Below are 14,563 nucleotides of genomic sequence, written 5' to 3' on the forward strand. Positions count from 1 at the left end.
CCTAAACCCAGTGATGTATTGAGCCCGGATTAGTTTGAAACCACGTATTGAATCGTTTCCTCGATCCCACTGTATCTCGCACTCAGGCATGTTCCTGTCATTTCAACTGACTGTGTAGCGTTTCCACCAGAGAGGCGGCGGCGCCGGGGCTTCGTGGGGTAGATTTTGATTGGCAGGTTAATTAGCGAGCGCTGACCTGACCTGCTCTGGGAGAAAAAATCTCTTCCAGTTGCATTTATCAGATTGAATTTTCTCTTAAATGTCCCAGAACCCCACATAGTCTGTTTATGATCTGCACTTATCTGAGCCTTTGCATATGAAAGCCTTACATAGCATGCTTTTCCCTGAGGGGGGGGGGGCGATAAGGCCGGTGTGGATTCAGGCTTATATCTCAACATAAACACATGTACAACTTGTAAAAAAGCAAATGGTTTTCAAAAGGTCTGATTTATGGCCCTTTTCCTTTATTCCACCAGTGTGTGGAGTTTTTTTTTTTACGTGTTCTTATTTGTTTTTCAACATTTTCTCTCCACAGGACAAAGTGCGCACGGAGAGTTACCGAGACTTCATGTACCGCAACCCTGATGTGTTCAGAGACAAGGTGAGCTGGCTAAACAAATGCAAACAGATCTGTGTGTGTGTGTGTGTGTGTGTGTGTGTGTGTGTGTGTGTGTGTGTGTCTGTGTGTGTGTGTGTGTGTGTGTTAGCTGGCGGGACGTGCAGCAAAGCTCCCGAACAGCAATGGCCGTGTGCATTTTGCAGGAAAGACATTAATAAGGCCGGTGATGGTGTCGGATTTAAAACACTGCGCGACTTTATTAGCACCTCGAACGTCAGCTGCAGAGAACTGATAACAGACACATGCAATACACCAGCAAACCCATAACACCCCCCCACCGTCCAACTCACCCCCACCCACCCATCCTCCACCCTCCACCCTCCTCTTATCCATTGGCGTTAGTTGCAGGAAGCAGTGGCCTGTATCGTGGCCATCCATTATGTGGGCGGCTGCTGGTTAGTGCGGGGATGAGGCTGTGGAGGAGGGAGGCAGGTTGCGTTGATGGGAACGTACATTATCCCTGTCAGAGCGGGAAGAGAAGTGTCACCTACAGGACGCGGCAGATGAAGAACAAAACGGGAGGTTCGTGTTTCGGTGCTGTTGGGACGGGGGGGCGGAGGGGGGGAGCAGAACGGGAGGATGGAGAAAGGAGGGAGGAGTTGAGTGTTGTGTTTTGTCAGCAGTGTGTTGGTAAACCTCTGTGAACCCATAAAGGCAGCGGGGATGTTTACAGGGGAGTTAAAGCTGCCTCAAATAGAGACGCAGAGAGAAAGTGTTGCGTATAAATGGGTGTACAGTCACTGCAGCTGTGCAGCGGCCGTTTAACACCAGTCAGGGGCGAATATGAACAAATCGACTGTGACCTATGGGAACATGAAACGGAGGTGGTTAAAAAACTTCAGTGGCAGGAGTTGAAAAGTTTCCTGGGGGAACCACAGAGATTTGATTTGTTGAAGCGTTAACGTGGACGTCCTGACCTTGAGGAAACCAAAGCAAGCGAGACGTGCTCATCGAAGTATAAGTACAATCCTTCAAAAGAAACTTCCAACGTGCCGCGTCAGCTTCGGAAACACTTTTGTTCTTGTTTCGATTTTTTCCCACGTTCATGTATATGATGTTATGATGAGTCCTGCATCATATGTCAACTTTCCAAACAGTGCGTGAACGCAGCCGAATGTTAAAGCACCAGAATTTAAAAGTAATAAAGATAGAGTTCATGTGCCTTTTTATATCTGAAGGTGTAAATGTTTTTGAAGTTATAAAACCATGCACAGTATTCTGTGGGTATACGTTTCTTTTTCTACAGAGCAAGTGTTGCAGCTCCTCTTAGATATAATATATATGAGAAAATATAAAAACTGCGAATCAACCTGAATCTGAATAACTTGGCCTTTTCAGTCAAAAGCCAATTTCCCAACACTTTTTAGCACAACCTGCTTTTAAAACTTTCTTTACCACCTGCCATTAAGTTATTCTTTAAATAATCCAATTTAACTTTTTTTCACTTTCTGAAAATGCTGAATTATTGTCCCCCAGAAGGCTCCTTCTTTGTGTCATCATATCATTCACACTTACTCCTAATTCTTCCTACATCAGACTGTGTGTTATGTTTTATTGGTCATAATTGGTTCCATTCTCTCCCCCCTGCACATCACTGTCCAATCACAGACACCCTTCACTTAACTGTCCCACCCCCTCCCGTCCTGCAGGTGGTGCTAGACGTGGGCTGTGGCACTGGCATACTGGCCATGTTCGCTGCCAGAGCCGGGGCCAAGATGGTTATTGCAGTCGACCAATCAGAAATCATCTATCAAGCCATGGACATAGTGAGGTGAGACACCACAGATTCACTTACTCTCCGTCGCCCGCACCTGTCCGTCACGTGACCCTCGTCGCACACGTCATAGAAGTGTGGGGGGGGGTTGTCTTCCTCCCTTTGTGTGCAGCAGAGGATTGTGGGAGTAGAGGTCTGTGTGACCTCGAGGCACCTTTTATTTGTTGCAGCTGGTTGACTTCAATAGAGCTGCTGTCAGCTGCATGGCCATAACGCACGTAATTTACACCTGCGGTCGGACCGACTCATTCCCCCTCGCCTTGTCTCCCTCCTGCAGGAGCTACAGTCCCAGGCCGGGCTCGCTCGCTCACTCGGGCGCCATCCGCACCGCTACGTGTTCGTTGCATCAACTGCGCTACAGATTTCCCCCCCCGGGCGTCCACACTTGGAGATGGAGAAGTTTGGAAACGCTGCTGGCTCCGCTCCTGACTCCCGGAAACGTAGACACTCACGACCTCTTGCTGACTGCGTCTTTTTCGGCCACGACGTAGCCTTCGCTGATTCGTCAGGCTGCGATCACATGACACATTTCCAACAGCCGGCATCAGCTGCCAACAGTTTTTCAGTTAAATTCTGTATTTTACAGCGATACAACTGTTTACACGTGAAGGAGATTAAAACTGATCTGCGGCCAAAACACTTGTGAGGACAGAGATTGTTTAAAAAACGTCTAACACTCACCGACGACCCCCCTTTGCTGCTTTTTAATACATCTGTCGATTCCATTAGAGGTCCCGTGTGTTTCTGATTTTCCAGCAGCCGGTTCTCCACAGTGGCGTCCATTTACCTCCACCAGGGTCTCCACCGTCCCCACGTCTACCTGCAGCCACTTGCTCCATCCCTCCCCGGCCTCTATAATGCATTTTTGAGTTAGGAGCCATTATGACTGCCATTATTACCGTTATGTAAGAGTGTCGTATAAGCAAAACAACAGGGTTTGCTGAAGGAAAGGGACGTTTTAATTTTACAGCCCACTGACTCACTGTTGGAGTGTGTGTTGGCATGCAGGCAGGTTCGCCGGCGGTGAAGATTCAGCTAAAGAGAAGTGATGGTTGTAACCTCCTCGTCCTCCTCCTCGTCCTCCTCTTCCTCCTCTTCCTCCCTGTCCTCCTGGCGCCTTCACACTCCCACACACATGTAGACAAACACATAAAACGGAAATCGACTCTCTAGTCCAGATCCAATGTTGTCTTGGGTTGTGATTTCAAAGCTTGTATTTCTTTGTGTTTGTGTGTGTGTTTGTGCGAGAGCCAGATCTTAATATCAGGATTGTAATTAAAGTGACTCCTGTTGGTTGGGCAGGAGCATCCATCTCCTGTCTCCACTCCGTCGCCGAAGTTTAAATGAAACGCTGAACGTGACTTTCTTCCTTCACAGTCACTTCCTTAATGGATAATGTCCAAATACTTTCTTTTTTTTTTTTCCAAACGGCTGCGATTGATGGATTATCCGCTGAAATTCTGCGAATCGTGACAACGGAGCGGGAAAAAAACAGGCAATATTTTATGTGGATGAGTGAAATTTAACTTTTAATGGTGAAACGAAGTGAAGATTGACAGATCATCATGAGGATGTTTGTTCACCGTCCACCAGCCGGTCACAGTCGAGATAAATACACGTGATCCAGGGCAGTCGAGCAAAATAACGTTATAAACAATAGAAGCAAGTTAAGATAATAAAAAGAACTATCAACACCTACATTTTAGGGAAATAGAATAGGATAAATGATAATAAAAATAAAATAGATATGAATAATTACTACATAAAAGCTGGACTCAATAGATTGGGTTTTTAATTTACATTTAAAAATATCAACATTCAACAATATCAACAAAGGATCTTCATATTTTGGTGATTTTACTGATTGAGTCAATTAAAAACATGCAAATTAATTCTTAGAAATTAATTTACCTCGATTTTTAAACCTTGTTTTTTTTAGTCCTTAACCAGAAAGAGAGAAAGTCAGTAAAATCTTAATAGACAATGGAAAAGTTATATCTTCATTATCTTTAGTAAGAATACAAATATCGAATGGGAAAGGCTTAAATCTACCATCAAATGACTGAGATGTTTTACAAAGACTCGTTTCCTATGATGAGCCTTTCACGCGCGCACACACACGCACACACACACACACACACACACACACACACACACACACACACACACACACACACACACACACAAAGCCGCACAGATACTGACTCTCTCCCCAGAGTCCTGACATTGTCCTCTAAATTACCCCAATAATGAGATTACAGTGTTTCCCTCTAGTGAAAGGTGGAGGAGGTGGAGGGGTTGTGAGTGAGGGGTGTGTGTGCGTGTGCTTTTGTGTGTGTGTGTGTGTGTGGTGTGTGGTGGGGGGTGTTGGGTACTGGTAGAAGGTGATAGCAGCCATAGCGCTGCAGCAGGGGAGAGGGTAGAGACAGTTCAAGATAAGGATCGCTGCTACAGAAATGCACTCTGGGCCACGGTGAGTAATTGTTCTGTCCTCAGTAACATTAGCTGTCATGATAATGGAATATTCACAGAGATTGATACCCGGACCGGCCGCTCTGAGAGGAAGGATCATTTAAACAGCAGCACTGCTCTTACTGTTCCTACCTGGGACTGACACCCCCGGCAGGCCCCACAGTTACAGCCCCCTCTCCTTCACACCGTCTGCACAGCTCAGGAAAGACGCAGAGCAAGAAATGTGCTGATTTACACATTTCAGTCGCTCTGAGGTCTGGACGGTTTTTTTCTGAGATTTGCCAGAGTGGCTGTATGTGAGAAAGCAAACGTCCTGAGTCAGTCGCTGCGGATATTTTCCGGGTCTTCTCACGCCAGCAGCAAATGTCTGAGTGAGTCCACGTGAGAATGCAGCCGGACGATGTCTGGACAATTCACAGCTAACGAGGGAGCGTGTTGAAGACGTTTCTCACAGAAGATGTTAACGAAGATGTCACCAGAAATGAAACCTCTTTTCCAGCCTCCTGCTGCTCCGGCTCTCACCTGAATGTTCTGGCAGTTTGCTGTTGTGAACGTCAATCTCCTGCTTTATTCAAAATTCGTGAAAAGGCAAACTCCAGAAAATGGCCCAACCTAATTTTCCGGACATTTTCCAGAGTTTATGTCTGAACCGCTTCTGCCCGTGCTGTTCTTATACAGATTTTCAAACTTTTTGAACAGTGATTGTCAACCACAGCTGGAAAACTGGAAAGCACACTTTTGATCCGTTGGTTTGTTGGACGCTGATGGTTCTGTACGGCGGTGATGGAGAAGGTGGAATTCAGACACGATGATTCTCAGTTGAGGAACTTTAACACTGCTCAGCATCAATGTTTGTTCTCATCGTGCATTTGAGAAGAAATCGGTCCAATGAAATGCAGAGTTCATAGCTCTCTGACACAAACAACACATAAGACACAGGGAAAGTGTTTGTGTCATCCTCACGTATGAATGTCCAGTGTCTGTCTCTTAACATGTCCCCTTATCTTCTCCCCTGGGGCAGAGCATGTCCGTATACATGTGTGTTTGACATATGGACACGACCAATGAAATGTGCACACACACAGTCAATGCAAAGTCTCAATGATTAGTTGCTACATGATGTAAAACTGGTTTGACTCCTGCATGTTTCCCACAGGGCCAACCAGTTGGAGGACAAGATCACTCTGATTAAAGGACGCATTGAAGACATCAGCCTCCCTGTGGAGAAGGTGGACATCATCATCTCGGAGTGGATGGTCAGTCCTTGTTTACAGACGCACGCACATAAACATAATGTAGCAGTTTGGGGGGGGGGGATGCATGAGAGCCAATCAGGTTGAAGCCTCCTACTTCTAAAACGCCAAAAGTTGAGAGTTGAATGTTGAGTCAGGATGTTTAAATTTCAGGAGTTTGTCAAAATTCTCCTGTTTTCATGAATTCAAACAAAAGGGGAGAAAACTTATGCTCGTTAAGTTTCTCTTCCTTTCTACGAGTATATAGCTCGTTAAGTATATAGCAGCTTAATGTTTAACCGAAGCTCAAAGCTGCAGCCGGAAAAAAACCAAGGATCAGCAAATCATCACTTTAGAGACTCTTCAGTCGAAGGTTGAGCATTTTCTTCTGCAGAGTGAGTGCTCCTCACTTTCAATCTGCACACCTTATAAAATCCCTTTGACTCTATCACCCTGAACATCCCATTGAACCACATTCCAATATCCAGCTGTTAAATGTTGCTCTATTGTTTGGATCTTAAAATATATTTAAACATCGATGTACCTTTCGGCTTATTCTTAAGCCAAGAAGGGAAAAACATCCTGGAAACTTATTTTCCATCCAACTTGAGAACATACTGTTTCTATCCACACACGACTGGAGCTCTGATGGCTCGTGAGTGGGCAGAATCCAAGGTTCCAGCAGCACTGATGCATGTTTGGAACACGGCTTAAAGAGGCCTAAACTCGACCATGAACTCCTCTGAATACCAAACCATTGAAGAGCAGTCTTCCTTCCCCTTGATGCCCATTTATCAGGGAGATCCTCTGTGGCGATACAGGCGGGACGGCCAAAGTTGAACGCACCGCTGAAGTCATCCCTAATTCATGAGCATCCCGTATCTGTCCCCCCTCCACCTCCCCCATCCATCGTGGAACCCCAGGGTCACGAGCAGGGGTCGCCAGCCAGCGCCTTCCCATCCTCTCGCCGGGGGAAATTGAAATTCGGCGGGTGACGTGCCGGTGGAACGGTGAAGGATAGGGGGCGTAATCTCTGATGACACTGGCTCACAGAGCGCTAATAAATCTAAGAATCCTCCAGTCACTTCTCATCACGGCAGAGATGGCAGACATTTCTCAGAGCGGCCGGGGCTTCAGAAGCTGCCCTCCGATCTGCCTGTGTAAAATGGAAAAATGACAGTTGTCAACAGGAGTGCACTTTCTCTCCGGTGTAAATGGCTTCCGAATGCATTCAACTTTAATGGCTTCGTCTTACAGCCAGGTAGCGTCTTATTATCTCGGGGAGAAACTGGAGATGTCATCGCTCCGGGATGTGATTTTCTTTTTTCCCCCTTATTTTCGAGCATCAGATCTATTTTTCAGAGTTCGTCGCATGTTGTGGATCCATGGTGTGTTTTCAGGGTTTGTGTAAAAGTTGTAATACTGATGTAATGTTAGTTAGCAAAACTCCATTTAGGCAGACTGAGCCCTAATTAACCATTAATTCATATTCATTATCTAATATCGAACGTATCTTGCACAATATAATTTCTCTTGTTGATGCATTTTCAACTTAAATGTTTCCAAACATTAATTGGAATATTCCAATTTAACATTTCTACCAATAAAACCAACTCATGAAATAGTTTCAAACAAGCAAAAGACATAATTTGACTTTCAAAACATTCAGCCATTCAATGCATTTCAATTTTGTAATGATCTTTCTCTTGGGTGATTTAAAAAAAAAAAACACCAATAAAGCAAAATCACAGGAACCAGTGCTTGTGTATATAGACTTAAAATTGTATCTCATTCATATCTTATAGCTGCTTTAGATGCTGTGATATTCGTACAAGTACATCTAGTCGTTTTTATATATTTTAATGAAGTACTACTACATAAGTCACTGCAGGTGCATGCATGTGAAACAGGCTCCTCCAGCTCTGCGCCCAGTCGCAGGAAACCCGATGTATTCGTCACTGAGACTGTGGCAGTAGATTACTGTGCTCTGCTGTTTGTTGGGTGGTGTCGTTATTTCTCACGACATGATGCTAAAAGGACCAATTCATTGTGAGTTTCTTTGGCTGCGCCGTTGTAATAAGGTACAGCAGTTTCTCCTCTGTTGCGTTTCTGACAGAATCACTGCGCAAAAAGAGTTTCCTGCCCCAAATTTAGTATAAAACCTAAAATGGAAACATGAAGGATTATAACTTTTAGGTCACTGGTTTTACTCTTGGTTTAGTTGCTCTGTTCCCTTCCTGCATTATGACCAAACATCCTTGTCACTTGAATCTGTATAATTGTCAAATCACAGAAGTGAAACAGCATCAAAATGCTTTGTGACTTTCACTAATACCTTGGCCTGACTCTTCCCAAAATACACTCACACACACACACACACAGCAGGAGGCTTTTGCAGAGAAAGGCCTAATTGGGTCAATGCAACGTAAGGGGTGTGCAGTGGGAGTAACTAAGAATAGATGAACATCCTGCGTTTCTTCTGTGCATCGGAGTCCAAGTACATTTCTAGGAATACGGGATCGATTCGATGATAAAAGAAACGGACAGAAGAGGAAAAACTCAATGGGAAGAGCAGAATGAGAAGCTTTTCAAACAGCTGCACACAAATGAGTTGGTAGTTTAGAGTAGTATGACAGACTCGTCAGTTATAAATCTGATATTTGTTCAAATGAATACCTACAAATCAATGCCTGGAGACGGAGAGGCCCTGGTTTTACTGGCAGAAGGAAAGAAAAACCAGAACGACATTCATCATCCATCATTGCATGTACAGTACAGTGATTGAACGTGTTGTGAAGAGGCACTCTGTGAAAAATGTTCAGGACTTTGAAGACGCATTCATTCTCGAGAGACAGTAAATCCCCCCCAAAAACCCAAACAGAAAATAGCTGAGGAACAGGATGGAAAGTTGTTGCTTAAACTTCGAAGTGTCAAGTTAAGCAATGTACACGATGTTGGTGTATTTTTACTAAGCAGCTGTTTTACACATTGAACGCAGCATTTTTGAAAATCCTGTCCTCGCTGGCGCAGATCCGGACGAGCGGGCGGATCCAGGAATGGCCCGACATTTTATGATATTTGCACATTTTGATAATAAGGCGGGGCGGCACAGTGGGGCAGTGTTCAGCTGCACGAAACAGAACCCAGAACGTCATGGGTTCGAACCTGAAGGCCACTCGGTTTACTCTGGCTTCCTCCCGCAGTCCAAACACCAGCGGTGCAGGAAGTACTCAAACATTTTTTTAAAAGTACAAGTAAGAAGAAGAAGTAAGTAAGTACTTGCTTTTAAATATACTTTAAGCACTAAAAGTAAAAGTACATGTGTAGCCTATTCCCTTAATGCAATAGTCTACTACATCTTAATGGCCGAGTCTTAGCGAGTGGCCTCTTCTCTGACCCTTAAAGGATCAACAGTACAGATAATGGATGAATAGATGAGAACTAATTTGGTTGCAAGTTGTTAGAAGCCGTATTATTCGTGTACTTTTATAACTACCCCCTCGAACTTAAGCGAGGCTGATGCCACAGAGCTGGTGTTACCCCCCCTGGGCTCTTTGCATGGAGATGTGAACTGCAGCAATCAAGACGTTGATCTGCAGAACACGTATTGAACAGATGAGAAGCGTAACTGTCCGACACATTTAGTGGATTGATTGATTGATAATTCATCTTCCACCTCGTAATACAGGAAATAAGATAAAGTATTCCTTTAATTACATTTTAATCAATTTAACAGCCATTTTTTTTTTCAGATGCTGTTTTCCACTCGACGTTTTGTATTATTGTGCAATTATGGACAAGTGTTGACATCTGTATAATCAAGTGGAATGGTATCATAAACAGCAAATGTTCGAAATAATGAATATGAAGACTAAATACCAGCATGCTGTAGTTTTATAGCGATAACCTTAAAAGTATATTAGTTAACTGATGAGTTACTTACCTGATAATTAAAGGCTTTTTATGGTTCACAAACAAAGGATAATACGGCTGATGTTCAGCTGTCAGACTTGTTGGATTGAGCAGACACACGGTGGTTATGGCGCCGATAGACAGAGACGGGTGATGAATGTGGTGCATCTGTGGTGGTGGTGGTGGTGGAGGAGGAGCAGGGGGCAAATGAGTGTCTGCTGTGTGTTTGAGAGACTGCCTTCAGCAGAACCCCTGTCATTTCATAACTCACTGCATTGATCGGTCCTCTCTCTCTCGGCACAACGAAAAAACAAACAGTCCAGAGCAGATAAGAGAGAGTCTGGGGGCGCTGAGGAGGAGGAGGAGGAGGAGGAGGAGGAGGAGGAGGAGGAGGAGGGGAGAGCCGCGTTCTCCAAAGACTAAATAAAGATTGGCAGTCCAAGATCAATCACAGGTGGATGGGCCTGCTGGCTTGATGGTGTTTAATGGCACCGTCATACAAACATGAGGAGAGACAGTCACGGGAGAGTTGGTTCTTTACCAAACTATCGTTTCTTAAACTGGAGTCAGCACACGACAAATAGATCCAACCACCAATCCCATCCCACGAGAAAATGTAGGGAACTTAATTTAATAATAATAATTTCATGGACAGAGTCAAAGGCCAAGTGTCCTTGATTAGTGAGTGGATGTTAAGTTCTGTTTCATAAAAGTGTTGAAGGCACCATGAACATGCAAAACTCTGCTGCCCAGGTGTTTTAAATTGAGTTGAACGTAGTTTGATCACAAAGCAAGTGTCACTGGTGCACAGAATATAGACGGGACAGACACACACACACACACACACACACACACACACACACACACACACACACACACACACACACACACACACACACACACACACACACACTCTGTCAGTCGTGTGTGTGTGGGGTAGCGTTTTGAAGTCAAATTAATGGCAGCCCTTCCTCTTTAGCCTCATTATCAGTACTCGGAGCTTCACCTGCCCCAGAAGAAGGTGGTAGTCATCAGTCATTCTGTCCTTCGGTCTGACTGACTGTCACTCTCACTCACACACACACACACACACACACACACACACACACACACACACACACACACACACACACACACACACACACACACACACACACACACACACACACACACACACACACTTTCAGATAGAGCCACACTGAAAGACAGAATGGAGCAGAAATGAAGCAAAAGAGATTCGTACGGGGCTTCACCCAGATTTTATATGTTCAGGCACCTAAATAAGTTTCGCCTTTGCTAGATTGAAGATTCCTCCATATTTCTATTCGTTTCATCCGTCATTCAGCTCACATCCAATATCCATATATTGTACACGTGCAAAATGCGTTGTTGCGTTTCTCCGACATGCTCAAAAAACAACCAGAGTAAACTTGTCTCTGGTTTGAAACGCGGAGCCTGACGACCTGATGTATTCCTCCGACTTCCTCGTAAAACCCAAACCAATAATCCTGTATCGCTCAGTCGACATTGTTCTTGTGGGGAGAACAATAACCTCCTCGTTCCCTCAAAATGATAAATTTAATAATGGCCTGTGAACAAGTACACCGGCAAATGTGTTTTGGGATTTTTTATAGTTTGTGTGAATTTACAGCTATAACTTTTTTTTTATTTCAAAGGCAAACAAAGGCAGGCATTGTTTTATTTTTATGCAGCTGTCTTTAGACTTTGACCTGAAAGCGGAATGAGTTTTCATGTGAAGGTGACTTTTCCAACATCCAAACAGTAAATTCCTGCTTTGGGGAAAAGATGTGTGCCTGTATTAAATATCCGGTTATCTGCTCGTGACATCTACTGCCATCTACCAGCTGCCTGTGAAACTATGTTGTCCTTTAATATATGTGTTCAATAGTATTCGGGTGAAAACTTTATGGATCAGAAAATGAGACGCTGAAGACGAAGAGTCACTTTCACGTCTACAAGCGGCAGAAATTAGGTTTCTCTCGAGGGTGGCTGGGCTCAGCCTCTCAGATAGGTTGAGGAATTAGGACTAAATCCACCGCTCCTCCACATCCCAAGGGTCTACTCGAGGTTGTGTGGGCATCTTACCATCATGCATACTGGGCACCTTCCATTGGAGGGTTCCCAGTAGGGCTCAACTGGGAGGAGACCCCAGAGTAAACTCAGAACTTGCTGGAGGGACTACACATCCCATTTGGCCTGGGAACGCCTTGAGATCCCCCTGGAGGAGGCGAGCACGCTGACATTAGCTGTGGCTGCTGTGTTTCTTCGGGTTAGATGTGTTGTCCTTGCCTAAAAAATTACAGCATCAACATTTAAAAAGTTTAAACTCACTTGTAAACGTTCTCAGCTCGCCTTGATTCACTGTGTGGCCACGTCAGGTCTGACGGCCGTGCGGCGAACGTCTGTTTAGGACCATGCAATTAAAACAAAAGCTGAAAATAATGGATACATGCACATATTTCAGTCCACAAAAATAATTGAATGTGTTAAATCCACTTTACCCAAAGAACAATTGTGCAATTATCATTAAAATCTTCCAAGTGTAAAGATCGTTAACATGAACACATACATGCGAACATGCGTTAATTGGATGATCTTTCACAGGTCATGGTTATCTCCAAAAAAAACACATGACATACTTATTGATTTCAAGAGAGCCACAGTTTTTAATGGCCTTGTGGCTATCGTGCAAATGACCTCACCGTTGCAATACCTTTTCCTGTTATCTTTTATTTGCATGGATTTAAATGGAAATTGAAACCTACGCCATGTTCACCCACCAAGCGTTAACACTCTAAAATCTATCACAGGGTTCTGCTTGATATGTTTATGCTAATTTGGTGTAATCTGACCATAGACTAATATAGAGGAGGCTTGTTGACGTAGCGGTGCTGCCTCCAGCAGTCAGCCAAGCGTGGACGTACGCCCACACACACACATGATCATGCATGCACACCCTCCTTTATTTTGCCTTGGCCCCTTCCAGAACTGGAAGGGATGATGATCTGCAGTAATTGAGGAAGACGTGTGTTGAATGCAGAAGGAGAGAGGAGGTGCTGGAGGACGGAGGAAAGTGCTGATGCAGATTTTGTACCCAGAAGCCTCTTGGTGCCTCAAACTGTCGGCCACTCGTTCTCCAAGAGCTCGATGGACATGTGGTCATCATCGAACTCTTTTTCCTCCTCCTGCCTCTAAAACGTGCAGTAGTAATTACTTCTTAGAAGTTCTGTGTGTAGAGTTTTGTAAAAAATACTCCCGTGCTAACACAGAAAGTCGCACAGCTGCAAAAGTACGTTTGCCATTTTTTTCCTTTGAGTGTGTTCTCGTGTGCGTTGTTGTATACGTGGCTGTGTCTGCGGGAGCCGACTCAGGGGAATGTGTTTTATATGCTAATTCTGTTAATGTGCATAAGCTGCTCCAGCCCATTCTCATTAGGTTTTCATTAGTCTCTTTTATGGAAATGCACAGTGACTATACTGCAGAGCCTCGGCCGCATCCAGCCCTCGCTGCCTGACAGTAAACTGTTCCTCACAGTTACACCTCCGCCTGTCTGTGTCGCTGACAGGCGGATCGATCGGCGGAAATGGTACAAAAGGAATTTTTTTTTAGTAAGTAAGTCTGGTGTGGAGATTAAATCTTGTTTTTCTTTGCACAAATCAATAAAGATAAGGTGACGTGAGATAAAAGGAGAAAGAGAAATCTTGGTACAGATTTCGGCCGACGAGCTTCAACAACTAACGTCTTAAACAGCTGCATCACTTCTTTGATTCACTGGTATTGATTAACCAACGTGTCAGCAGATACATTGAGGAGGTTCAGTGCAGTAAAACAGCCCTAACCAGTAAAGAACTACTTAAAATACTTCAGAAGTACGAGGAAAGCAACGTTAGCTGAGTCTTAGCTAAGCTGTGAAGGTGTATTATTTTGGTGTTTCAACAAATGGCGGTTTCCTCCCTGCTACAGTTTAAGCTCGGCTAAATATGTTTCTATCTAATCCTCTGTCCCTCTTTCTTATCTGTATCTTTCAGCATTTTGAACATTGTACAGCCTTCGTTTACGTCTGAGCTACGACTAGAGTCCAAAGTCCAAGATAATGAACTTGAATACAAACTTAGTAATGCAAGTCTTTTAATTAAAAGTTTGGAAACAAAGAGAGATATTGTTGATAAAGGTGTCGGGGATACAAATCAATACTAACTGCTTCTGCCATCAATAGTTCTTCTGCCTTGCAACACCATCCTGGTTGTGACTGAAACAACAGAACCTCCACATCAGCCTCAGTCCAGCTTTAGTTTGTGGTTCTCCAGGTCTTGGTTCTCCTCACATGCCAGAAGAAGCGTGGTCCGTGCTGCTGGTCAGGACACGGGAGGCAGTAACGATGTTGATGATGAAAGTTTCGGTGTGACTCTGCTTTCGAGGGTCTCTCTCTCCACGCTCATATCTCCTTTTACTTCAAGTGAATCAGTGTCCTGTGAAATTGGGCTCTAAATTACTCTGTGAGGATTTTAAAAACGACCTTCTCTGCCGCTTTAA

The 14,563-nt window shown here is 44.3% G+C and overlaps 1 protein-coding gene across 3 annotated transcripts in view; it reads left to right on the forward strand.

The window, feature by feature from the left end:
- prmt3 (protein arginine methyltransferase 3) overlaps positions 1-14,563 on the forward strand; it is a 46,595-nt gene that overhangs the window by 4,635 nt on the left and 27,397 nt on the right. For all 3 annotated transcript variants that reach the window (XR_007032769.1, XM_035156912.2, XM_035156920.2), the window contains exons 8-10: positions 536-601; positions 2,269-2,390; positions 6,022-6,121. Coding sequence is in view for 2 of the 3 variants with exons in the window: in XM_035156912.2 (XP_035012803.2) it covers positions 536-601; positions 2,269-2,390; positions 6,022-6,121 (288 nt within the window). In the remaining variant the exon portion in view is untranslated. The remainder of the gene's footprint in view (positions 1-535; positions 602-2,268; positions 2,391-6,021; positions 6,122-14,563) is intronic.

Source organism: Hippoglossus stenolepis, chromosome 1 (genome assembly GCF_022539355.2).
Source record: "Hippoglossus stenolepis isolate QCI-W04-F060 chromosome 1, HSTE1.2, whole genome shotgun sequence".
Lineage (NCBI taxonomy): Eukaryota > Metazoa > Chordata > Actinopteri > Pleuronectiformes > Pleuronectidae > Hippoglossus > Hippoglossus stenolepis.